The sequence below is a fragment of the Lampetra fluviatilis genome, chromosome 16 (assembly GCF_964198595.1).
Source record: "Lampetra fluviatilis chromosome 16, kcLamFluv1.1, whole genome shotgun sequence".
Lineage (NCBI taxonomy): Eukaryota > Metazoa > Chordata > Hyperoartia > Petromyzontiformes > Petromyzontidae > Lampetra > Lampetra fluviatilis.
The window spans coordinates 14,948,129-14,975,000 of record NC_136290.1 but is presented as its reverse complement, the minus strand read 5'-3'; the positions used below and the strand labels follow the sequence as shown (position 1 = coordinate 14,975,000).

Sequence of the window (26,872 nt, the reverse complement as noted above, 5' to 3'; positions counted from 1 at the left end):
ACGGTGCGGGGAGGCCATCATCCAGCAGTGGATTGACAAACGGACTGTCCATGTAGCTAATGGAGATCGTATGCAGAGGGCTTCGCGAATACAATGAGTGCGATCTGAATGTACGGATCAGAGATCTGAACCTCAACTCGGCAGCTTCAATATAAATTGATGGCATTCGAACCCAGGTGTATGAGATTTGAACGGTTGACTACGTACGGTGTGACAGAAGTTCAACATCCAGCAATGGAGAAGTCCACAAGAGAACGTGACAAGGTGAGTGGTGTGGGTGTGATGAGGCAGGAACGTCTGCCCTGGGTGGGACGCGTGTGCAAGATGGGAGGACGGCACTGGAGAGGTCTCCACGAGCTGGGCGACCAAGCAGAAGGGAAGACCTACAGGGAAGATGGCGTGAGACTGTCGTGGCAGATATTGGCGGTCGCTGCGTGTCTTCCTGTGCCGCAGCAGCAGCCGTGGGTTCTGGCGGAGAGTGGAGAGCATTGGTGGCGAGGAGGTGCCGTGTCTGGCCACGGTGACGTCTCGACCTCGCTATCACAGTCCGAATGTGGCCACATCTCAAAACCATGTACAGGCGTCAGCATAGGATGTGCTGCCATACGAAGACGAGGGATACGTTGGAGGGTTTCATTTATGAGTTTTCTGCCACGAGTATTCCGTGCCGCTGGGTTCGCTTATTCCGTTGCTTTCAGTTTCCGATTGGGGATGCCCACGCTGATTGGGGCGACATATTTGGTGCTTATGGGGTGAACAACTGTCTTGCAGGCAGAATTATGGGATCGCTCACGCATTGGCCAGTCCCTCGCATATTCACCGTCCCCTACTTTGACACCTCGCACCAAACTTCCCCGTCCTTTGTCGAGCGTCATCTCGGTGCCCCCCCCCCCCGCTCCACTCACGAAGTCGCCCCCAAGACCAGGAGCGGCGGGGCGACGCGGCGGGGGGAAGCGCATGCGCGTCGCACGCCTCGCCGCGGATCCGCGGTGTCAGCTGGCGGCAGCAGCGCGCAGCTCCGTCACCAACCATGAGCGCGCCGCGAGAGAGAGGCGTAGCCAGCGAGGGGACGTGAGATCTCGCCGCCGCGCAGCCACGCAAGCCCAGCCGCCGCCTCGCTGGGCGAGCCGACTGCAGCGCGGCAAGGCGAGGCCCCGACAGCCATGGCTGAGGCGCGGGGCAGAGACTCGGCGTCGGCCGCGCCCGCCGATCGAGGAGAGGCGGACGCGGTGATGAGGGTGGCCGCCGCCGCGGCTGCGGGCGGTGCGAGCCCGGGGGAGGAGGCCGGGACGTCCCTGGAGAGCCGCTTCCCGCATCTCGCCATCCGCAAACAGATCTCGTATCGGTGAGACCCGGGAACTGTCCGCGCCGGTGGGTGCTGAACGAATTCACGGCGCGGCCTGAAGGTGCTGTTGTTCACCCGGGATGCTGATTTCGCAACCCTTCCCCTGCAATGCGCGGCAGCGCTTGCTACCACACGGGCGACCGACAGGGTTTACTATCACCAAGGGCGACTGGTAGGGTTTACTATGACACGGGCGACTGACAGGGCTTACTATGACACGGGTGACTACCATACGTGCTTGATTTGATACCGTCCTTGTGGGCCGCGTGTACAAACGAGGAGGCGCCAGCCACCCCCCCCCCCGTGTTTGTGTGGAGCGGTTAGTCAGCGTTGCTGTGCTAAGAATTCCAGTTCGATTCCAGCTCACGGCCAATACCAGTGACGATTATCTGAACCAGTCTAGGGCCTCCCCTAGGTCGACTCAGCCTCAAATGAGTAGCTGGTGCGATGTTTAAACATAGCCACTAGGGAGACAAAGGTGGCCGGGCGTCCTGTGGCCACCCCCCCTCACCCCCCCCCAACACCCCGTGTGCTATGCCGGCCTTCAGAATACACGAGGGATCATTGTCTTGTGTGTGTGTCTGTGTGTGTGTCTGTGTGTATGTATTTGCGTGTCTATACGTGGGGAACGGCCGTGTATTATCACACTGCGCTATAAACTCGGCGACCAGAGTTCGATTCCCATTCACGACCAATAACTGGCGAATATTTGAAACGGTCGTGGGCCTCCCGAAGGTCGACTTAGCCTTAAATGAGTACCGGTGTGTGAACATCAGCATTGGGGAGACAAAGGCGGCGGGCTTGGTATTGGCCATCCACCGACTCGTGTGCCGTGCCGGCCGTTATAGGTGTTTGCTGACATAATTTGTCCCAACAGTCTGTTAACGGCTATACGGGGGACATTTGTCTTTGTGTATCTGTGTGACGTGGCGTCTTTCCTTCGTACAGTGCTCGTTACGCGCTTAATTAAGCTTCGTGCTCTCAGCGTCGGTTCTATTATTGGATGGAGCTGGGCTCTGGTTTTTGCCTTCACTGCGGATCATCGCTCTTCCCCACCCATCCACCTATAGCGAGACCCCGGGGGGTGCATCGCATCCTTGCCCGAGCGCCGGGCGTCAGTGCGCGTAATGTCATTAGGGGCGCTGACCGGATGGACAGCCTCGGCTCAGCGTTGCGAGTCTCTTGAGATTCTGCAGAGCCAATGAAGGCATCACAGCCCGCGCGGACGGTGCAGACCCAGGCGGAGCTGCGATGATGTGCACACGGGGGAACTGTGACGTGCATGTACAATTACACATGTGTGTATGTATTTATACACCGTGTGTTCGTGTGTTCGTGTGTTCGTGTGTGAGGTTAAACAGTCCCTGGAGGGGCCCCTTCCCTCTCGCCGTCAGGCGTCCCATGCTCATTGCTACCAAGCTGCTGCTGCATTCACACTCGCAGCAGCAGCAGCAGCAGCTTGTGCGCCTCGCTTCACTGGGCGCTGATGCATCTCCTTCATTGGGTGATGATGCATCTTCTAAACTGGGTCCCAATGCATCTCCTTCATTGGGTGTTGATGCATCTCCTTCATTGGGTGATGATGCACCTCCTTCATTGGGTGATGATGCACCTCCTTCATTGGGTGATGATGCACCTCCTTCATTGGGTGATGATGCACCTCCTTCATTGGGTGATGATGCACCTCCTTCATTGGGTGATGATGCATCTCCTTCATTGGGTGATGATGCATCTCCTTCATTGGGTGATGATGCATCTCCTTCATTGGGTGATGATGCACCTTCTTCATTGGGTGATGATGCACCTCCTTCATTGGGTGATGATGCACCTCCTTCATTGGGTGATGATGCACCTCCTTCATTGGGTGATGATGCACCTCCTTCATTGGGTGATGATGCATCTCCTTCATTGGGCGCTGATGCATCTCCTTCATTGGGTGATGATGCATCTCCTTCATTGGGTGATGATGCATCTCCTTCATTGGGTGATGATGCACCTCCTTCATTGGGTGATGATGCACCTCCTTCATTGGGTGATGATGCATCTCCTTCATTGGGTGATGATGCATCTCCTTCATTGGGTGATGATGCATCTCCTTCATTGGGTGATGATGCACCTTCTTCATTGGGTGATGATGCACCTCCTTCATTGGGTGATGATGCACCTCCTTCATTGGGTGATGATGCACCTCCTTCATTGGGTGATGATGCACCTCCTTCATTGGGTGATGATGCATCTCCTTCATTGGGCGCTGATGCATCTCCTTCATTGGGTGATGATGCATCTCCTTCATTGGGTGATGATGCATCTCCTTCATTGGGTGATGATGCACCTCCTTCATTGGGTGATGATGCATCTCCTTCATTGGGTGCTGATGCATCTTCTAAACTGGGTCCCGATGCATCTCCTTCACTGGATGACGATGCATCTCCTTCACTGGGAGCTGATGCATCTTCACAATGACGTTTCACAATGGTTTCACAGTCGATCCTTCCCTCACACAGGGTGTCTCTGGGGTATCCAATACCGTGGACTGTGGATTCCCACGCGCATTTGCCAATAAAATGTATCCCATACTTAATGCTCCGGCTATAAATACATTCGGCCCTTGTGCTGTCCTCCATTGGCTGCGCTGCAGGTGGCGCGGAGGGCTCGCGTACACGTGGAGATGTTGGAGTGGGTGCTTACGCAGCCGGGGGGTGCTGGGGGGTGCGAGGGGATGGTGTCGAGTGGTGGGGGGCTCTTCAGCACTTAGGAGAATAAAATCAATAGGGACAGCGGCTGCGGTGATGTTTCCATCACGGAGAGCAGCTGACGCTGCTGCGACGAGGGAAGGGGGGCGACACGAGGAGGGGTGGGTGGCTCAAATCGTTTGCTTTGCTCGAGCGGTAACTGCATGACAAGAAACTGCTTTGCCGCACATATACAAATATCCCGATGTACGTAATGTGTTGGACCTGTCGTGGTGTGATGGTCAGCGCACTGTACTTGCAATGCATGGGTCACCGGTTCGCTTCCATCTCGCCTCTGTCCATACCACAGTGGATTCACTTGGCAGGTTGCGCGGTGGGGTAAAGTGTGGGTGCCCCCAACACGCCAGTCAGTGCGGAAGAGATACCAAGTACCCTCTAGAGCTGCTCCGAGTGGAGGCCCTTCTGCCAGCAGTGGCGTGAGCGAGCACTTTCAGCGTTGCGCCTGTACCTTGCATTGCCTTCTTTGCCGTGCAGTTTGAACGTTCGCTCGCTCGCAGAAATCGGTGGATTCGCGACTCCATTTTAATGCAATCGACCACTGGTTCCTGACTTTCTGAGCCGGTAATTGATTATGTAAACGGTTACCGGTTTGCGAGTTACCGGTTTACGGGTTATCGTTTTACAAACCGATTACAGGGTGCAGTGCGGAGTAGCCGGGGACCTCGTCACAGCAGACAGCACATAATCTAAATTTACATCCCATGTGATGGAGCTTTGCGCAGAACATTGCATTGATATTCTGTATACATCTTGTGTGCTGGATGTGAGAAATGATTAAATATTCACCTTCGATATGATATTACAACGTCGCTGTATCAGTGTCACTGTGAAATAGCGCACTGTCACGAAGTCGTGCACAGTGTCTGTACACAGAAATCGAACGATCGAGACATCAAAACCGTTGATGATGCCACCACCACCACCTCCCCTCCACCACCGCGTTCTGCCATCCGCCAGATGGCGCAGCTACTGCTGCTACACAGTAGAGAGTCGCAGCGATCTCCACGATCTGCCCTGACCGTCTCCCCCACCACTCTCTGGCCTTAGGTCTTCTCGTCCCCTTGGTTGCCTAACTCGTGGAGACCACTCCAATGCCGGAATCGGCAACCGGCCCCCCTCCCCGGTGCCACCCAGCGCAGCCGTGTTCGTCTGGATATGACGTCACCTCTACATGATGCTACTCAGTGCAGTGCGCTAATTACGAAACGCACACAAAGTGTCAACGGATATTTAAAGTTATTTTTACAATGTTTCACCTGGATGATCCCTTCTATTCTGGCGTATGATGGAAATATGTTCACGAGCTAAATGCCAATGTTGACAACGTCTGCTGGCCACGAGAGGGCTTCAAGGAGGCAGAATTTGTGTAGTTTTGCTGATCCTCCTCAACCGAAGGAGGGCAGACTACAGTGGGTTGCATGGCCACTTGCTTTTAATGTTCCATTAACAAAGGGGATGTGTGCAGCATCAGCCTGTTGATGTTCTGATGCGGGTGATGGTCACGCCCTCAACCGCATCAGCTTGTTGATCGCGATATGGTGCAGAGGCATCGTGACAGGGGCTGTGGACTCGGGCGTGCGCATTGCCTCCTGCTTTCGGGAGAATCACAGGCGGACGACAGCGACGTGGGCGAGCGGCTGAGGGACGAGGCGAGCGCCGCCTCCGTAGGATGGCTTCTTGTCCCCTCGGTGATGTTGACCACTCGTGCCATTTGGTGACACCGCATTGGCAGTGGTGGACAAGCACACATTCCAACAGCAACAACTCAACACATTTCGTGTCAATAAAAACATGACATACAGAAGAAAACAAATGTAATAGGCAAAACTTTGGAAAATGGCCCTTCTTCACAGCAGGCCTAAGTCTGGGTGGATCACAGCTGGAGACTACTCTGTTCACTGTCACCCACGGTCCCACGGGTGCATGTGTGTGCGTATCCAGAGCATTCTCACACGTGCTGCAGTCACCCAACCCCCAACGATAATAATTAACACCCCAACAATACTTCAGTAGCAATCATAAGTGGAGACACAGCAACACCTGTTTTTTTTCATCGGAGGAATAACGTCTCACGCAGGAATTAACAGGAAGGTATCCCACGGGAAGAGAGAGAGAGAGAGAGTGGAATGTGCAGAGTGGGGGTAGTTCGATTTTCTCGTCCCCTCATGACTCAGACGCATACACAGCATGAAGTGTTCTACAGTGGCAGGTTTGTGCCTCATCACGCACACCCAGTCATGGCGTGGATTTCTGTTCAAGGTCACCGCCTCATCTTCTTCACGTAGTCGCACATTCGCCCAGAGAGTGACAGCACGAACGACCCCCCGGGAGATCCACTTGGGCCTCCGCCTTATCGGCCTCCTCTTGCCCGCCTGACACGCACCCTCGTGGGTTCCCTGCTTCCAGACACCTACAGGCTGTAATATTCGTAGGGATGTATTCCTTTATTATACCATCCGGAGATATGTTCACTCGCTGCAATCGTAATTCTGAGCATAACGCGGCAAGACAGCGGCGTTCCACGTTCCTGCGCTTATTCAGCGAGTTTGACAAGACAGCCACAAAACGGTCGACATGTCTTGGGATGTTCCTCCTGCGCAAGACGAATCCAGCGTCCGTCACCTAGGCACAACGTGAGGCACTGATATTGGAGAAGGGGCCTCGTGTGTCAATACACCGCACGACGTGCCTCTCTAGAGCCGGCATTACCCAGTGACATCCCGCGATGTCACTACGTCACCCCCCCCCCCCCTTCCTAGCACTCAGCCATCCCGCCTGTTAACTCCCCCTTTAGCAACGAACAAAGTGAATAAAGTGAACAAAACCCCAATGTGTGGCTCCACAAATAAATACCCCAACCTACCTATACAATATGTACACTATCTACAAATATACAGTAACTAATGGGGAAAGGGGACGAAAGTACAGCACAACAATAGGCAACAAAGGAAGAGAGATAAAAAAAATAAACCGCAGTAAAACGAGAACGCTCGGGAGTCCCTCCATCACCAGCATTTCCCACCCTCACCGTGTAACAACACCCACAAGCACAATAAAGGCGAGGTTCAGCCAATAACCGATACGGCTTGCCGAGTGCGACAACCAACTGACGGTGTGGGAGCGTGTGTGTATGGGAATCAAGAAAACCGAAGAGTCTTTGATCGAGTCCTTGTGGCCGGGCCCCCAGGGGAGGTGGGCTCCCTCTCCCTGGAGGTCACGGGGGGAATTTGCAAATGTCCCATCGAAGCCGGCTTTACACGAAGAGCAGTTGGCCGGGTGGACGGGCTCTCCTCTCCCGAATTCAGCGGATACGGCACAGGTGGGGGCTTGGGGGATGTTAGACGCGCGGCACCTGAGGACGGGATCAAATGACTCCGCTGAGGACCAACCTCAGCGGGTACACACCTCAGCTCGCCGGACACATCTCATACTCGGCCCCTGCGTAGTGGAGGTGGAATGAATTCACACAGTGAACTTATGGCGCACATTTGACGGCGGATCGTAGATCGCCGCCATTTGGTCAAAGGCTTGACGTAGCGTGGCCCTCTCCAACGGCGGGATGGTGAGAAACGCCGCTGAGGCGTCGTCGTCAAGTACGGCGGGCAGCGCTCTCAGCGCCTCTGTCCACCCCACCAAGTCGATGTTCATCTTGAACCGCCGCTTGAAGGTCACCCAGTCACCTCCGGTGGCTGTGAATTCTTTAACGAAGGGTAGTCATCGCCGGAGAGAAGGAATGTCCACTGGCGAACTTGACGCAGCCACAGATTTGGCGGGCTCCTCGCTCCGCTCCTCCATCAAAATGGCGGCCGCATGTGTGGGCTGCGCCACAGAGGTTCCCTGTTGGCAAGAAAATGGTGGTGGGATTTTCTGTCCCGCTCAGCTCCGTTGTTCTCTCCTCCACCACTGGCTCCTCACGGTGGAACGATGGATGCCGCGGCTTGGAGGAGTTTTGTGAGGCAGGAGTGTGCTGTACGGCGCTCCCTACCCGACGGCGGTGAGCTGTCGTGTGGTCGGTTGACGCGCTGCTCCACCGATGGTGCCTCACTTCCTTTCTCCGGGGTCGCCATCCCCGGAGCTGTTGAGGGACGAGTTCGTCTTCCTCATCGTCTGACATCCTGGTGCATAGTCTGCTTCACGTAAACATAACGTTTGGCCACTTCCAACACCAGTTGTAGTGAGTTGTAGTGAGTTCAACTGAGTCGTAGACATACTCTTTGGAGGCAACACATTTATTAACACCAACACACGGGGTCACTGCCCCTTAAAAGAATATAAACCGATGGTGGTGACCACCAGGCTAAGTACACTAATTACACCGTAACTTGCTACAACCGACCAGACCACAGCTTGGGTCCCGGTCCACGTGTTGGAGACTCTGTAGGATGCAGAAGAAGGTTTCTTCAGGATGAACAACAGCGCCAGTCCCTCTGGGGGACCCGGCTTATATCCTCTGTGGCGTGGCTGGCTCTGCCCTTGGCCACGACCACCTTGCAGAATCCTCGAGCAGGATCTCGACCCTGACACGTGACCACCCCTAGCCTTCACTTGGGGCCCCTGTGTAGACTTAACCGGTCACGTGTCCTCTGGGGTCAACCAGAGTGCCACGGCCCTTAGTAACCCCATTCCCATGGCCGGCACTCCCACACCCTATCCTGTAGGGGCCAGCACTGCACGCCAAGCGTGGTGCCATCCAGCGCTATCAATCAGCGCTCACGGAGCCCCTCTAGGGCCGGTACTGCACCCACATCCTTGAGGTGTCCGCGATGTCGTTACACCGCACGCCGTGCCTCTCTCGGGCCGACATTACCCAGTGACATCCCGCGATGCCACTACACGACCGCACCCGGAACTCCACATCCACAATACCTCTCGCTATGGATTGTGGCTACTAGGCACGTGCCTAGTCCAGTCGACCAGCGACCCTGGAAATACTCGGTGAGAAATGAAGCCGTGGCGCAGATGTATCGGCTCACACACTGCCGTTGGAACGCTTTGACGCGCAGTGGCTGAGGAATATTCTCTCGCTCCGTGGGTGTCCTCCACTACTGGTCCCCAGTGACGGCTGCTGAATGCAGCTGGCGAGTGCGTGGGGACTGGTGAGCGTAGTTGCCCCGGAGTGCGTGCAAATGTGTTGTACGGCTGAGCGTGTGCGTGTGGCTGTGTGTGTTGATTTGAAGTGAATGTGTGTAAGCGCGAGTGTGCGTTAGTGTAGGGGTGGGTAAGTGCGGTGTGTGAGAGTATATGTGAGAACCTGTTTCAATATTCACCATTACCTTCTCTAGCCATGTGTATGTACGCGAGTATATGAGTGTAATATGAGTCTGTGTGTGTGTATGTTAAAGCCAAAGGTCCCCCCGTATAGCGTTCACACAATGTAGGAGCAAGTGCCTTGATCGATCACCTTTGAAGCCCGCCACGGCACACGAGGCGGCACCACGCGCTGCGCTACGAGCCCAGCGACCCAAGTTCGATTCCCGCTCACGGCCAACACCGGTGACGATTATTATCTGAACCGGTCATGGGTCACCCCTATGCGTACCTGGTGTAGTGTGTAATTATCATCACTGGGGAGACAAAAGCGACGGGGCGTGGTGTTTGCCACCCACCCCTAACTTGCCGTGCCGGCATTCATAGGTTCTCGTTAACAGCACTTGCCCTAACAGTCTGTTAAAGGCTATACGGGGTATCTTTGTCTTTGTGTGCGAATATGGATATGTGTGGGTGTGTGGTGTGTGGATGTGTGGTGTGTGTGGTGTGTGGAGGGTGGATGTGAGGGTGTCTGGTGTGTGGATGTGTGGTGTGTAATGTGTGGTGTGTGGTGTGTGGGTGTGTGGATGTGTGGGTGTGTGGTGTGTGGGTGTGCGGGTGTGTGGATGTGTGGGTGTGTGGTGTGTGGATGTGTGGATGTGTGGGTGTGTGGATGTGTGGGTGTGTGGTGTGTGGATGTGTGGATGTGTGGGTGTGTGGGTGTGTGGTGTGTGGTGTGTGGATGTGTGGTGTGTGGATGTGTGGTGTGTGGATGTGTGGGTGTGTGGGTGTGTGGGTGTGTGGATGTGTGGGTGTGTGGTGTGTGGAGTGTGGATGTGAGGGTGTCTGGTGTGTGGATGTGTGGTGTGTGGGTGTGTGGGTGTGTGGTGTGTGGATGTGTGGGTGTGTGGTGTGTGGATGTGTGGATGTGTGGGTGTGTGGATGTGTGGGTGTGTGGTGTGTGGATGTGTGGGTGTGTGGTGTGTGGATGTGTGGGTGTGTGGTGTGTGGATGTGTGGATGTGTGGGTGTGTGGATGTGTGGATGTGTGGGTGTGTGGTGTGTGGATGTGTGGGTGTGTGGTGTGTGGATGTGTGGGTGTGTGGATGTGTGGGTGTGTGGTGTGTGGGTGTGTGGAGTGTGGATGTGAGGGTGTGTGGTGTGTGGTGTGCGGGTGTGTGGTGTGTGGATGTGTGGTGTGTGATATGTGGTGTGTGGTGTGTGGGTGTGTGGTGTGCGGGTGTGTGGTGTGTGGTGTGTATGTGAGCGCCAGTTTCGCGAGACTCGTACTCTCACTACCGAGAGAATTGATTGTCGAAAGTTTCAAACGGGCTCTGTGTGGACCGGTGGTGGTGGTGGTGGTGAGGGGGTGATGGCCAATAACGGTCGTGAAACACATGGAGCGCATTGCCTTGCGGAAGTGCAATGCGTTGCTCAGCTGTTAGATGCTGCAGCCCAGAGGTTGCTCTGCATGTTTCACCCGCAAGGGACGCAGGGCACACGCGCGTGTCCTTTTCCCAAACGCCGAGGACAGGCCCAAAGTCGCAACATATCAAGCAATCAGCCACAGGCAGCACGATCAAAGCTGTCATCGATCAAAGTGAACACGTTGCTCGAATTAAGAGAGGTTATTTATTATAAGAGCTTGGGGAACAGAGACAATGGGAGGAGGAGGTAATGTCGAAGTGGAGCGGTGCGAGGGAAGGAGCAGAGAGAGAGAAGTGTTTTGTCCTTCAGTGTGGGTGGGTGAGGGAGTGAATGTGAACACTGTGGATGAGACAGACCAGTCAGTCTCGTAGACCTTCTCAACATGTGTGAAGGAATCGATGGCAGTAGCGATCGAGGGGTGATATGGAGGCAACTGACCGCGGGTGAGCGAGTGGCTGGAGTGAATTTGGTGACTGCTGCATCATCCATCTGTGAACTCGATCCTGTGCAGTGAGGCAGGAACTGGGTACTTCACCCCAGATGTGACAGCAGCACGATTTTCACTTCGACCAAATCGATCCGAACCGTTTCTCTTCTTCCTGACGATTTCTGTCACGCTCTGGCCGCGACGCGCGTCGCGAACTGCGTCGTGACCTCCCTCGCTCGCGCTTCGTTCCTCTCCCATCGCCGTTGATGTCTTTGAGGTGCTAATGAGACGCGATGCAAATTCGGATCGAGAGGGGAGCGGCGACGCGAGATCTGCGACTTCAAATGGGTCTCACGCACGAAGCGGGTATAATGAAGGCGACACGGAGTCTCGCTCTCGTGAAAACAATGATCCATTCATTATCGCGCACTTCATTTACTTACCCAAGCAGCCGCAGTCTCATGATTCGTACGCTGGACTTGCTACGTACAGGTCGACGGTTCGATCTCACCTACCGGCGGGACAGTGAAGCGATGGGTCAAAGTTTATCACTCCTCCCCAGCCTCCCACGCCGCTGCCCGCCCAGCAGTCTACATGGGCGCAGCATAGTCGGTGTGTGATGGGGGAGAGTGTGGGCACGGCCACTCACAAACTCTCGCTTCTTGCAACGAATGGGTGAGAGTGTGAGCAGGTGTAGGTGGAAGGATGTGTATCTATAAATGTGGGTGAGTGTGCACAGGTGTATGTGCAAGTAGCTGTGAAAAGGTGTGAGGAGGTGCGCCTCCTCCAATCGCCCTCGTCACTCCTCGTCCTTCTGCCGTCGTGCTGCTCCCTCCCCCGAGCCGCCTCCCCTCGCTTTCGACTCTCTCCGCGGCCACCTCCCCCTCTCGCGCGTCGGTGACGAGGGACCCGGAGCGGTGGAACAAAGAGGCGGTCTCCTGCGCCCCCGAGTTCACTCCAGCAGCAGGTCGAGCGGCGGTGAGCGCCCGCGCGAGAACGAGCGGCGGCGTTGAGTCCACGGCTCCTCGCGAGCGATGGAAAAGTTCAAGAGACATTTCAAGGGCCCGAGCAGATGGGGGGGTCCGCCGAGTGTCGTGGGCGGCGGCACGGAGAGTCGCGCCGCGCCCCTCGTGAGCAGCAGAGCGCGGCGCCGCTCCAGCGCGGGTCTCCCCTCCGCGTCTCTCTCCGCGCGGCGCAAATCTCTCGCGGGGGTCGCGCCCCCCTCCTCCTCCTCCCCTTCTTCCTCCTCCTCCACGCAGCGCCGCCCGGGCCCGACCCTCGCGGCGGCAGCTGAGGCGGCGATGCCCGCGCCGAGTCCCCTGGCCCGCCGGCGTGGGGTCGTGGTACCCCCCGCGCACCCCCTCTCGGAGCCGCCCAGAGCGCGGCGCCGCGTATCCGCGCAGCAGCAGCAGACCCCGAGCCCGCGGAACGCGGCGAGGCAACCGAGCGCGGCGGAGCCGGCGCCGTGCAGGAGGAGCAGCGTCTCGAAGGCGAAGCGCGGAGCCGCGAACCCACGCGGAGCCGTGAGCCGCGCGCTTTGGGTGCTGGCTCAGCGCGGGGCCCTGCTCCCCAACCGGGGCCAGGGGAGCCGCGCCTGGAGATCGTACGGCACGGACCGCGTCGACGTTGCCTGGGGAAGCTCCGCGCCGCGGGTCGACTGGATGCAGCTGCTCCTGCCGCCGGGCCTCGGCTTCCCCGAGCGCGTTCGGAGGGGACTGGAGCAGGGGTCCGGGGCGGGGTTCCTGCCTGCACTCCCGGCGGGCAGCGAGGACAGGGCCGACCTCGTTATCGTCGTCGAGGAAACCGCGAGCGGAGGGGGCGACAACCACGCCACTTCGATGAAGCCGAGCGGGGGAACGGAGTCGGCGGGGGGTCCCTGTGGAGAGGAGTCTCGCGTCGAGGCCCCCGCGCCCCCTCGCGAAGCTCCCCGCGGCTGTGGCGGGGCGGCGCGCAGACCCCGCCGCTACCTGAGGCCACCTCCGTGCCTCCGCCGGCACTCGTCCCTACAGGGGCCCGAGAGCCCTTGCGGGGCCCATGCCGGGGCGCGCCGCGGCCCCGTGGGGAACACCGCGGGGGTTGGCTGCGCGAAGCGCGGAGATGTAGGTCTTGTTGTTGGCTGCGCGAAGCGCGGGACCAGCGCTGCTGGGAGCTCCGGCAGGGCCACCTGGAGGAGCCACGCAGCGGAAACTCTGCGGGGGGGGTGCGTGGGGAGGGGCGGGAGACGCGGCGAATCTCCGTGACGGCAGAGTTGGATGGGAAGCCAGTGCGGTAGTTTCTGTGTGTGTGCGGTAGTGTCTGTGTGTGGGTGTGGTAGTGTCTATGTGTGTGTGTGTGTGGTATTGTCTATGTGTGTGTGTGCGCGGTAGTGTCTATGTGTGTGTATGTGTGGTAGTGTCTGTGTGTGTGTGTGGTAGTTTCTATGTGTGTGTGTGTGTGTGCGGTAGTGTCTGTGTGTGTGTGCGGTAGTGTCTGTGTGTGTGTGTGGTAGTGTCTATGTGTGTGGTATTGTCTATGTGTGTGTGTGCGATAGTGTCTATGTGTGTGTGTGTGGTAGTGTCTGTGTGTGTGTGTGGTAGTGTCTATGTGTGTGTGTGTGTGCGGTAGTGTCTGTGTGTGTGTTAGTGTCTATGTGTGTGTGTGTGGTAGTGTCTATGTGTGTGTGTGTGCGGTAGTGTCTATGTGTGTGTGTGTGTGGTAGTGTCTGTGTGTGTGTGGTAGTGTCTATGTGTGTGTGTGTGCGGTAGTGTCTGTGTGTGTGTTAGTGTCTATGTGTGTGTGCGTGGTAGTGTCTATGTGTGTGTGTGTGCGGTAGTGTCTATGTGTGTGTGTGTGGTAGTGTCTGTGTGTGTGTGGTAGTGTCTAAGTGTGTGTGTGTGCGGTAGTGTCTGTGTGTGTGTGTGGTAGTGTCTATGTGTGTGTGTGGTAGTGTCTCTGTGTGTGTGCGGTAGTGTCTATGTGTGTGTGTGTGTGGTAGTGTCTGTGTGTGTGTGTGGTAGTGTCTATGTGTGTGTGTGTGGTATTGTCTATGTGTGTGTGTGTGGTAGTGTCTATGTGTGTGTGTGGTAGTGTCTATGTGTGTGTGTGCGTGCGGTAGTGTCTATGTGTGTGTGTGCGGTAGTGTCTATGTGTGTGTGTGTGTGGTAGTGTCTATGTGTGTGCGTGCGGTAGTGTCCATGTGTGTGTGTGTGGTAGTGTCTATGTGTGTGTGCGGTAGTGTCTATGTGAGCGGAAGTGTAGCGGTTAGCGTGTCTATGTGTGCACTTAGCGCGCTGCACTACAAATCCGGCGACCCGAGTTCAATTCCCGCTTACGACCATTAAGTGACAGCGAATATTTTAATCGGTCCTGCGCCTTCCCTGGAATGAGCACCTCGTGTGGTGCGTAAACATCAAAGGCAGCACGACCCACTCCGTCGTGCTGGATGCTTGCTAACAGCACACTCGCCCCACCAGTTTGTTAATGAAGGTATCTTTGTTTTTCTGCACTTTCAGAAGGATGTGTGGCTTAAGAGATGTGTAAAACAAGTATTGTTTGCGTACGAAAACCAATATGGAAGGGATGGTGTATATGCTGCTGTGTGAATAGTCTCCACTGCCACGCTCAGTGTGCGAGGGCCGAGGGGAGAGTGAGTGTCGCTGATAGTGTTACCGAGTGAGAGCGAGTGTCGCAAGCCCATGTCCTGGCTCACCGTGCCCCCAGGAAGGCCATCTCCCGCTCAGGGCTGCAGCATCTCCTGGCTCAGGACGAGGCGCTCGGGGCCTTCATCAACGGCGGAGAGCGGATCCCGGCGCGCGGGACCGTGGACTGGAGCGTGCGTGACCCCATTCTCTTGCACTCTCCTCCACTCTCGTGCACTCTCCCTACTCTCATGCACTCTCGCTTCTCTCCTGCACTCTCGTTCATCTCCTCTCCTGCACGCTGCCTACTCTCCTACACTCCGCACTGCACCGTCGTGCACTTTCCCTGCACTCTCTTTACCCTGCGCACACCCGTGCAATCTCCCCACGCGCGTGCGCCCCGTGTGTCCGTGGGGGCGCAGGAGGCGGCGGTGCCCGGGGACCACGTGTGGTTCGACTCGGGGGACTCGGGGGACGGCTGCTGCTACCTGGGCGAGGACGGCTGCGTCGTGCGCACGGTGGTGCGTGCCTCTCCACGTGTCCCCTCGTGTCCCTACGTGTCCCCCACCTGTCCCCCACGTGTCCCCACGTGCCTCTCCACGTGTCCCCTCGTGTCCCCACGTGTCCCCCACCTGTCCCCCACGTGTCCCCACGTGTCCCCTCGTGTCCCCTCGTGTCCCGTCGTGTCCCGACGTGTCCCCTCGTGTCCCCACGTGTCCCGTCGTGTCCCCCCGTGTCCCCACGTGTCCCCTCGTGTCCCCACGTGTCCCCTTGTGTCCCCTCGTGTTCCGTCGTGTCCCCCCGTGTCCCCACGTGTCCCCCCGTGTCCCCACGTGTCCCCCCGTGTCCCCACGTGTCCCCCCGTGTCCCCACGTGTCCCCACGAATCCTCACGTATTTCCTCGTGTCCCACGTATCCCGTCGTGTCCTCTCGTGTCCACACGTCACGGTTCGTCTCCTCTGCCCTGCTCTGCAGAAGTCGATGTCGCGGAAGAAGTGCGCGTCGTGTCGCATCGTGGTGCACGTGGCGTGCATCCCTCAACTCGAGCAGGTACCGCTCTCACGGGACTCCCACAGGCCTCACGGCACTCTCACTCCTCTCTTGGGATTCTCGTGGGACTCTCACGGCACTCTCACTCCTCTCTTGGGATTCTCATGGGATTCCCACAGTTCCGTACGCCTCTCTTCTCTCCACAGATCAATTTTCGCTGCAAGCCAACATTTCGCGAAGCAGGGACCAGGAGTGCGAGGGAGGTGAATCGCACAGTACCAAACGCACAGACCCTATTACACAGACCCTATTACACATAACCCATCACAGTCCCCATCCCACAGACCTCATAACAGTACGCATCGCACTGACCCCATGGCACAGACCCCGTCACACAAACTCCATTACACAGACCCCATTACAGTCCCCATCAAACAGACCCATCAGGCAACACACAAACACATGCGTACGTGGACAAGCGGGTAATATAAAACACGCACAAACAGGCACACACAGGAGCAATTATACGCACGCACACATACACACACGTGCACCCACGCACTCGCGCGAGATGAAAGGGTGGAATCCACGCCGCCTTGATCCTCTGAGAGCCACGCTGCGGGAGAACACGGATTCTACAGACCGTGCGTGTGCCCGCGTGTGTTGCCGTGCCCGCGTGTGTGCCCGCGTGTGTTGCCGTGCGCATGCCCATGTGGGTTCCCATGCCCGCGTGTGTGCTGCCTGGCCATGGCCACGTGGATTCTCGTGTGTGTTCCGTGTGACCGTACGTGCGCAGGCCTCGGCTGTGCGGCACCACTGGGTTCACCGTCACAGGCAGGAGGGCCGTTGTCGCCAGTGTGGCAAGGTGAGCGACCAATGCAAGGCATGGGCCTCGTTAAGGGAGGCCGTGCGGCGTCTGAGTAATAATTCACTTCCCTCTCTTACGTGTATGCATGTTGAACTTATTTGCAGGTGCGGGGAGCAGCCAGAACAGCCAGAACCCCAAATCTGACTCGAACTCTGAAACCTTAACCCTGGCCCTAAAACTGATGATGACCCTAACATTGTTCCTAATGTAATAAGGGACTCGATCCTGGTTCTGTCTCCGTCGTCCTTTATTCGGGTTCTTACACTTTTCCCGCACGGCCCTCGCTCAGAGCTCTCCCCTTGGCAGCTCCGTAGCTGCCCTCGCTCCTGTAGCCTCCACACCTCTGCAGCACCGCTGCAGACCCCCTGTGCAGTCCTCCGGCTGCCCTCACTGCAGCTCCATCGCTGCCCTCACTGCAGCTCCACCGCTGCCCGTCGTTCCTCCGTGCTTGGTCACCGCTGGCCGACGGTGCCAAGTCTTACCCTCCGTGTATGTGGCGATCTCGCCACTCCTCGACCTCCGCCTGAGTGGCCTCACTCTAACTCTGTCTCCCACGTGACCTAACTCCTCCCCCCATGACGTCATATCCGCGAAGCCGTTTACGCCCGCATTACACTAATACTGATCCAGACCCGAATATTAACCCTGGCCATAAACCAGAACGTCGACCCTGTATTATGTTGAACTTCTTTCGCACTGTACATAGCCAACCGTGATAATCGGATGTGCAAGATCCTGACCCTGCCCATAAAACTGACGTCTGTGCCCCCCATGCCCCCATGCTCCCCATCTCAGGGTTTCCAGCAGAAGTTTACCTTCCACAGCAAGGAGATCGTGGCGATCAGCTGCTCGTGGTGCAAGCAGGCCGTGCGTTGTGCCTCCACTCGCGCGCCCACACTCGGGCGCTCACGTCGCCCGCACAATCGAACTTGGCCCTTTGCCACCGGTCACTCTGGGCGGGGGCTTCTCTTGTTCCCACCTCTTGGGTCGAGAGCGTCGCCTCTCCTCCCCGTGTGGTCACAGGCGCTGGGTTATCGCCCAGGCAGATCGTGTGGCATAGCTAATCGGATAACAAAACTGATGACTGACGAGCTAGATTGTTGAGCGACTCATTTGATAAGTGGCTGAAATGATGACTGAGTGACTAATTGGCCATCTGCCTGAATTTACGGCTAAGTGAGTTTATGGCTGAGTGACTAACTGGCCGGCTGGCTGACTTGACGGCTGGCGGCCGACCCTACCCCCACAGTACCACAACAAGGTGTCGTGCTTCATGCTGCAGCAAATCGAGGAGCCGTGCTCGCTCGGGGTCCACGCCGCAGTCATCGTGCCTCCCACGTGGATCATTCGGGTCAAGCGGCCGCAGGTGCGTCACGGGTCATCGTGAGGGGGCTACGGGCCGTCACAGTCCATCGCGGCCCATCGTGGCCCGTCACGGCCCACCTCGGTCTATCACAGCCCAGCACAGTGATTGCGGTGATGGTAGTGGTTGCGATGATGGCGAAGGTGGTGATGGTGGCACCGTGCGGTGCGCAGGCCTCTCTCAAGTCGAGTCGGAGGAAGAAGCGGTCTTCCCTCAAGCGTAAATCCAGCAAGAAGGGCTCAGAGGCAAGAACCGCGACCCATACCGCACGACGCTGCATGGCCACCTCGGCTGACCCCACGACGCTCGAGGAGCGGAGGTCACCGCCTTGACCTTGCTCCGTGCGTCCGTTGGCTCCGCGCGTCCGCGTGCAGGAATGCAAATGGCGGCCGTTCGCCGTCAAAGCGGCGGCGTCGCCGCTCGTAAAGCCGCTCGTGGTCTTCATCAACCCCAAGAGCGGCGGGAACCAGGTGGGACCAGCTCCCACGCTGCTCTCAGATGTCCAATTAAGACCGTTCACCTGCGAACCATTCTCACCATGTCTTTTATCAGCGCACCATCATGTATATGGGGGACAGTGCAGTATCCAACTGTTATTCACTCCATCTCTCCGGGCAATGTACTGTGAAGGAGGGTCATTTCCCGAAACGCCACCTGGTTTACATATACACTATTGTGTATACTCTTTGGGTCTTTCGGTAAAGTCACGTAGATAGAAAATTAATAAAAAAAATCACTACATTTCGATCGCAACACAAGCAATCGTCTTCAGGTGAAAAAATACAGCAGGAGAACTGCTGAGGCACTTGTCACTTTACCGAAAGACCCAAAGAATATCAATTCCTGCAGTCACGAATGCTTCAAGTCAACTATTATGTATATTTCCCTTTTAAGGCCCAAGTGGAAATGGCAATGCCGGCCAGAAGGTTACGAGTTCAAAGCTTGTTTCGGGGTTGACTCAGCCCACCATCTATTTGTGGGAAAGTCACCAGAGGTTGTCCCATGTAGAGACTCACTCCCGCCATAGGTTCCGGGCTGTAAACAGGAGCCATGAGCACCGACACCCCGACGCCGATTCGACCAGCAGCAGCAGGAGAAGCTCGCTTCGAGATTTGTTGTTGGCCGCGCTCACGGCCCGCTCTCCGCCCCCCGCAGGGTAACAAGATCATGCAGAGCCTCATGTGGCTCCTCAACCCGCGTCAGGTGTTTGATCTGGGGGCGGGCGGCCCGCAGGAGGCGTGAGTACAGAGCGAGCACGGCGCACATCAAAGCTCCACACCGCAACGGGTCACGCTACGTGGAGCTGGGTGGTGGTTCGCGGAGTGGTGGCGTGTGGTGTGGTTTTGTGGTGCTGACACGTGGTATGATGATACGTGGGGCTGTGTGGCGTGCGGCTGTGGGACATGGCTGCGTGCTGTTGTGCTGGGTTGGCTGTGAGTAAAGTGGCAGCGTGCAGCTTGTGCGGCTGTGGTGTGAAGCGTTGCTCTGTAGTGCGGTAGATTGCAGTCTGGCGCAGCGTGGTGCGACGTGGTTGCGTGTGACCAGTGCGTTGTTGTGCGGTGTGGTGCCATGTGCTGCAGTGCGGTGCTGTAATGTGTAAGGTGATCAAATGCTGCGTGTCGAATTCGACTCGACAGTGCGGTGTGGTGCGTTTCCGTTCAGGTTGGAGCTCTACAGGAAGGTGCCCAACCTCCGCGTGCTGGCGTGCGGCGGGGACGGCACGGTGAGACGCGCGTCTCTACGTGCGCCGAAGTGCACGCGGCTCGGTGTTTGTTTCTACATGTGGATCTGCGTGAATCTCTACGTGTGTCTCATCGTGCGACTACATCTCCCTCTCCTTGTCTCCAATTCTGTCTCCACACGTGTCTCCAGGTGGGATGGATCCTGTCTGTGTTGGACCAGCTGCAGATCGTGCCACCTCCTCCTGTCGCCATCCTCCCCCTGGGCACGGGGAATGACCTGGCGCGCACTCTGAACTGGGGAGGGGTGCGTCCGAGTGTCCGCGAGTCCGAATGTCCACGCACCCGAATGTCCACGCGTCCGAGTGTCCGTTCCTTTGGTAAATGTTCTGAACGCTGTGCGTGCCCCGCGCGCCAGGGTTACACGGACGAGCCGATCTCCAAGGTTCTGTCCCACGTGGAGGAGGGGGCCACGGTGCAGCTCGACCGCTGGAATCTGGACGTGAGGCCCAACCCGGACGTGGGGCGAGACGAGCAGGAGCAGGGCACCTCCAAGGTGGTGGAGCCACGTGAACCTCATGGAGCATGCAGCAGGAGCACCACATTATTACATAGAAATGCATCGCCTCTTGTAAGCCCTCAACTCTCTGCCGACTCTTGGAATTCCCAGCCTTGGGAGGGATTTCCCCGATTAAGAGCAGGTGCATCAAATCGGGCTGGAGTTGATTACATAACAAGCAGGACTACCTGACTGGTGGGAGATAGCCATGGTTAATTAACTCAGCCGACGTTACCGATGGCTGCTGCTGATGGTGATACTGTTTGCAAACTTGTGTTCTTGTACTATGTATGTTGAACTTTTTTCGCACCATACGTAGCCAACTGTGCCAATCGGAGGTGCGGGAGAAAGACAACAAACTAAACGCAAAAAGCAGTTTTCAAGAAATGAGTTTCCTTAACAACAGAGTGCACAAAGAGCCCTGCTTTAAAGTTCACCGAGCGGTGCTGAATAAACCCTTGCGCCGAGCCACGTGAAGGCTGCTGCAGGAGGCTGGCGCACGCCTGTGCATCGCTGGACAAACTCGTTCCCAGCAGCGCCTCCTTGAGCTCCCCTTCTCTGCCGCCCCCTAACCCGAACCAGCTGCCCCTGGACGTCTTCAACAACTACTTCAGCCTCGGCTTCGACGCGCGGGTTACCCTGGAGTTCCACGAGTCCCGAGGTGAGGAGAGCCCCCACACCCCCGTCGCCCGGCGTCTCCCCTCCGCATCTGGGTCCACGCCGCGTCGTGTCTTTTCGGAGCTCACCGCGTGCTTCCCGTGCGTTTCCGTTACAGAGGCCAACCCAGAGAAGTTCAACAGCCGCTTCCGAAACAAGATGTTCTACGCCGGGGTGAGGGGGCTTTGAGAGCGCGCGGACGGGAGATTGCAGAGAGCCGGCTGGGGCTCGGTGGACACTGGGATGCTCTCTGTGCTGCGGTCTGTGCTGGTGTGCGTGCTGTGGTCTGTGCTGTCTAGGCCGCCTTCTCTGACTTTTTGCAGAGGAGTTCCCGGGATCTTGCAAAGCACGTGCGTGTCATGGTGAGTATGCACCGTGGTGAGTGTCGCATTGGTGTCACGGTGAGTGTGTATCGTGGTGAGTGTCACGGTGAGTGTGTATCGTGGTGAGTGTCACGGTGAGTATGCACCGTGGTGAGTGTCATGGTGAGTATGCACCGTGGTGAGTGTCATGGTGAGTGTGTATCGTGGTGAGTGTCATGGTGAGTGTGTATCGTGGTGAGTGTCATGGTGAGTGTGCACCGTGGTGAGTGTCATGGTGAGTGTGTATCGTGGTGAGTGTCATGGTGAGTGTGTACCGTGGTGAGTGTCATGGTGAGTGTGTATCGTGGTGAGTGTCATGGTGAGTGTGTATCGTGGTGAGTGTCATGGTGAGTGTGTACCGTGGTGAGTGTCATGGTGAGTGTGTATCGTGGTGAGTGTCATGGTGAGTGTGTATCGTGGTGAGTGTCATGGTGAGTGTGCACCGTGGTGAGTGCCATGGTGAGTGTGTATCGTGGTGAGTGTCATGGTGAGTGTGCACCGTGGTGAGTGTCATGGTGAGTGTGTATCGTGGTGAGTGTCATGGTGAGTGTGTATCGTGGTGAGTGTCATGATGAGTGTGCACCGTGGTGAGTGTCATGGTGAGTGTGTACCGTGGTGAGTGTCACGGTGAGTGTGTATCGACGTCAGTGTGTGTACCGTGGTGAGTGTCATGGTGAGTATGCACCGTGGTGAGTGTCATGGTGAGTGTGTTTTGTTATCGCCGTCTTCCCCCAGTCCGCCGTTCACTTTCGAGGCCCTTGCAGTCTTGCACTGACGACCCCCCGCCCCGCCCCCCTCTGCGCGCAGTGCGACGGCGTGGACCTCACGCCCAAGATCCAGGAGCTGAAGCTGCAGTGCCTCGTGTTCCTCAACATCCCCCGGTGAGACGCGCGCCACTCGCCCGCTCGCTCCCTCGCCCCACGACCTCTGGGTATCCGCGTGTCTCTGCGTGCAGTGCCTCTCCACCCCGAGTGTTAGCGTGCCATGGACGTGCTTCGTACGAGAGTAATCACGTCTCGGAGTTGAAGACATTGGCATTGAAAACGACAGCTCGGATGCGATTGTTGAGCCAGGCATGTTGATGGTTTCACGATGGACGAAGACCATCACTGTTAAATGTGACGGGAGGAGCCGCGGTGCTTGCAGCCCCGTGTGGCATTGCCGTCGATGGTTGTTGTGTCGACGTTGTTCGTCGATTGTGATCGCCCCGCCAGGTACTGCGCAGGCACCGTGCCCTGGGGTAACCCGGCCGACCACCACGACTTTGAGCCGCAGCGCCACGACGACGGCTACATCGAGGTCATCGGCTTCACCATGGCGTCCCTGGTAGGACCAGGCAATTAATTTCGATTTGTTTGCACTGACGCTGACCGTACAAAACTTAACGGTAAAAACGGTGACTGGGGGATGCGTCCCTTGGGCAGAGCGTTAGATCTCCCCGAACGGTGCTCGATGATCGGACCAAGATGGACGCGCGCTAAATGAACTAACATGAACTCGCACTGCATCGGTAGTCGTGAATATCTGCCACCATGACACGATCTGACCCCCCCCCCCCCCACCTAACACTCACTGAGGCAGCGCCTCACACCGTCAGCGGCTGTTACACGATGCGCTCTGGGCTAATGACTCGTTCAGTAGAACGTACCACGGGTTTTCTGAATGTGTAGAAAAGGAGATGCGTTGGCGTTTAATTGAGCGGCCAAGGTGGTGGTAGTGGTCAACGCACTGGACTCGCGATCCAGAGGTTGCCGGTTCGATTCCATCTCCCGGTGCGGCAGTTGAAACAATGGGGGCGAGTTTCTTAAATCTCCGCCTCCTCTGTTCACCCCGCTGTGTAAATATTTCTACCGCAGTTAGTTGAACGGCAGGTCATGTGTGGTGGGGTAAAGTATGGGTATGCCCGCCTGCAATAGCGTGAGCTAGCACTTGCAGGGCTGCGCCTGCATCTCACTTTACCATCTTTGCCGTGCTGTTTGTACATTCGCACAAGTCTGTGAATTCGCGACTCCACCTTTCAATGCAATCGACCACCGGTCCCAGTGCCGCGTCTGTCGTGGTTGCGGCGGCAGGCGGCGCTGCAGGTGGGAGGCCACGGCGAGCGCCTTCACCAGTGCCGCGAAGCCGTCCTGGCCACGCTGCGCACCACGCCCGTGCAGGTGGACGGGGAGCCGTGCCGCCTCGCGCCCTCCATCATCCGCATCTCCCTGCGCAACCAGGCGCTCATGGTGCAGAAGTCCAAGCGGAGGGCGTCCGTGCCTCTGCTCACCGAGTGAGCCGGCGCTCACCTCACGTGCACCTCGCAGAGACCTAGCATGCACCTGCCAGACACCTAACACAGCTGACATGCACATGGCACACACCTAACACGGCTGACATGCACCTGGATCTCGAACTATATCTCATACACATCACATTCGCGTGCTCATTCGCGTGCCCTGTGGTGGACCCACGCTGTAGAGACACAATCACTCTGCATGACCCAGGTGTCCCAATCCCAAAAGTTCTCCTCCGTTTGTCATGGGATGAGCTGAGTGAGGGTTGCAGTGATGTCCCTGTGTACATGTGTGTGTGTCCATGTGTCTGTGTCCATGTTTGTCTCTCTTTCACTGTATTTGTATATCTGTGTCCTTGCGTGTCCATGTGTCTTGTAACTCTGTGTATTGTGTGTCCGTGTTGTACATTTTTCAACATGTTCGTGTAGTGAGCCTTTGTTTGTCCATGTTTCTCTGTGTCCATAATTATGTCTCTCTTTCACGGTGTGTATGTCCACGTGTGTATTTGTGTGTCCATGTGTCTGCTTGTTTCTTTGTTTATGGGCCACCTTCATGACTGTGGCTCGTGCAGCTGCATGAGCCAATCGACTCTCCATGGGCAATGTGGTAGTTGTGGAGAGAGTTGAGGAGTTCTCATTCCTGTGCAGTGTGCGCATGGCCGTGTCAAGTTTGGTGAGAGGTCTAACTTTGAATCAGTTGATCAGCATTATATTTTCATCAGCTGCTAAGTAAAGTGTGGAAGCTGGCTGGCCTGGCGCTCCACAGTTATCCCCTTCCTTCTCTATGTTTAGAAGGTTACGTTGGCTGGGTCATGTAGCCCGCATACCCAGCCACCGCATGCCCAATAATCTTCTGTTTGGCCTAATAGAGGGGCTAAACGGGCTGGAAAAGAGATGGACTAATGCAGAACATGAGGAAGTGGAGCTGAGTGAACTTGCCGAAGACTGGTACCAGCGAGGTCAAGATCACCCTCATCTCGTGAAGGACGCTGCTGGGCAGTTGGGGGCAGTCACCCTCCAGCAACAACGGAGACGGAGGAACGACGCTCACAACCACGAGCTGAGCGTCGGGTGGCTAAAGCGCAGCAAGTTGGCACAGTAGGGGGCACAGGTGGTGTATCAGCCAGTCGTCTGTCAGTCGACCCGTGGCACCTGGGTCTACCTCGTGGCCTCCTGCCAGCGGGCGTTCGACACTTCACGTGGCCTCAACGTGCACATAGCCTGGCACAAGCGTCGTGGTGACGTCACCACCACTTAGTGGCGAATGGCGGTTGTTGTTGTTGTGTGAGGAGCGTAGTGTAGCAGTTAGAGCATTGCGCTACGAACCCGGTGACCTGAGTTCATTTCCCGCTCACGGCAAACACCAGTGATGCTGATCTGAACCAGTCCTCGACTTTCCCTTGGTTGACCCAGCCTCAAATGTGTACCGAGTACAATGTGTAAATATTACAGGGGATCTTTGTCTTTGTTAATGCTTGTGTCTGTGTATATTGTGCCCATATGTCCGTGTTTCTTTGCGTGTCTGTGTCAGTGCATTTGCCCGGGTCCGTGTTGGTCACTGATGTCTGTGATTATGTCCGTGTGTCTGCGCGTGTGTTCATGTGTCTGTGATCATGTCCGTGTGTCTGCGCGTGTGTCCATGTGTCTGCGCGTGTGTCCGTGTGTCTGCGCGTGTGTATGTGTGTCTGCGCGTGTGTCCGTGTGTCTGCGCGTGCATCAGCGTGCAAAAGCTGCCCGTGTGTGTGCCCCGGCGCGTCTCGGCGCCCCCCGCTAGCTCGCCCGTGTAAGTAGCCCCCCACTGAAGCCCTCTGTGATGTCACCACCAGCACTGCCTGCTCCATACACTCCCACGCACACGGGCCGCCCCAGGGCGCGGGGGCTGGGGCTGTGCTTTTATGGGGGGGGGGGGGGAAATTTCTCCATCCCCGGACTGAACTTCACTCATCATCCCCGGGCTCCGAGGGGGTGTGGTGGAAATTTATGAACTCAAAAACCCGCGTTGACCCTGGTTTGTGCTTGAGGGGGCGATGATTTCTGCGTTTCATCCTAATGGAGTCATTTGCGGTGTAATTTAGAGAATTCAGACTGTGACCGGTACACATTGGCCTACTCTTTCGAATGACGTGACGGGATCTTCAACGTGCAAAGCGGATTGTGCCGAGTTGCATGGTTAATACATGTACATTTCGTCCGTGAACCCCTGCGACAAGCAGTGACCTGCCGGTCCACATCGCTGCGCAGATTTGCCTTCGGAGATTCGATGACATCACCCAAAGCTCCACACAGATAGATACAATAAGGCAGAGCTGTGAAGCCTCTCGAGGTGTGGCTGCGTCGAGACGCGGCCGGCCCTGCCCATGGCCTCGACGGGCGCCCGCCCAGCGCCGTCTTCACCCGGCTCCTCCTCCTCCGAGCTCCTGCGACTCACGCGACCACCGAGGCATCATCGATGGTCGCCTCTTATTGACAGCCGAGAACCAGTGGTGGAAACCCCGCATTCTTATGGTGGGAGTGAGGATATCCATAAGACAACCACTGTTGGCTTTCCCACAAAATGGTACTTATTTATCGATCCCAGGAGGATGATGGGCCGAGTCAACCCCCAGCCAGGATTTTAACTCTCAATGAATGATCGCGAGCCGCTCATTCTACCACTGAGCCGCCTGGCCCGATGTCCAAGTTCTAACCAGGCTCAACCCTGCTTAGATTCTGAGATCTGATAACATTTGGACGAGTTCAGGGTGATCATGGGACCCCAACCATTGCCCCATAAACACCACAATCACGCGTGTGGCAAACACGTCGACACACGCATGGCGTATGCACGAGCACGTGGACACGTGTGCCCCTTGCATGTGCATGGTGCTTGCATGTGTTTGTGTACAGCGCCGTGTGTACAGTGCGTGCCACGCATGTCCACGGAACGCACGAGCTCCGTGTGCCACAGCCAAGGCATGCGCGCATCGTGGACTGCAGTGACCTCTCGTCTGCCAGTGACAGGAGCGCTGGCACTTGATGCCGGCATGCGCGGGTGATGCGTGCCACTGCATTCGTGTCGATGCTCGTCACTGTCCGTCAACGCGTCCTCTTGCTCTTTTGCCAGTGTGCCACTCTCCTGCATCTGTATCGGCGTGGGGTGCCAGTGTCACGGTGTCACTATCCATGTGGGGTCCCACTCTCACTATCTCCTGTGGTGTGCGAGTGTCATGGTGTCACTATCTCCTGTGGTGTGCGAGTGTCATGGTGTCACTATCTCCTGTGGTGTGCGAGTGTCATGGTGTCACTATCTCCTGTGGTGTGCCA

At 56.9% G+C, this 26,872-nt stretch overlaps 1 protein-coding gene across 2 annotated transcripts in view; it reads left to right on the top strand.

Moving 5' to 3' along the window:
• Positions 1-875: 875 nt before the first annotated feature.
• Positions 876-26,872, top strand: part of LOC144936605 (diacylglycerol kinase zeta-like) — a 39,081-nt gene continuing 13,084 nt past the window's right edge. For both annotated transcript variants that reach the window (XM_078863834.1, XM_078863833.1), the window contains exons 1-20: positions 876-1,345; positions 14,899-15,010; positions 15,239-15,337; positions 15,792-15,866; positions 16,013-16,069; positions 16,603-16,671; positions 17,470-17,541; positions 17,924-18,040; positions 18,211-18,282; positions 18,412-18,507; positions 19,193-19,275; positions 19,700-19,760; positions 19,910-20,023; positions 20,135-20,272; positions 20,858-20,936; positions 21,051-21,106; positions 21,232-21,294; positions 22,102-22,175; positions 22,509-22,620; positions 23,367-23,566. In XM_078863834.1, coding sequence (XP_078719960.1) covers positions 1,164-1,345; positions 14,899-15,010; positions 15,239-15,337; positions 15,792-15,866; positions 16,013-16,069; positions 16,603-16,671; positions 17,470-17,541; positions 17,924-18,040; positions 18,211-18,282; positions 18,412-18,507; positions 19,193-19,275; positions 19,700-19,760; positions 19,910-20,023; positions 20,135-20,272; positions 20,858-20,936; positions 21,051-21,106; positions 21,232-21,294; positions 22,102-22,175; positions 22,509-22,620; positions 23,367-23,566 — 1,931 coding nt within the window. In that variant the 5' untranslated portion in view covers positions 876-1,163. The remainder of the gene's footprint in view (positions 1,346-14,898; positions 15,011-15,238; positions 15,338-15,791; positions 15,867-16,012; positions 16,070-16,602; positions 16,672-17,469; positions 17,542-17,923; positions 18,041-18,210; positions 18,283-18,411; positions 18,508-19,192; positions 19,276-19,699; positions 19,761-19,909; positions 20,024-20,134; positions 20,273-20,857; positions 20,937-21,050; positions 21,107-21,231; positions 21,295-22,101; positions 22,176-22,508; positions 22,621-23,366; positions 23,567-26,872) is intronic.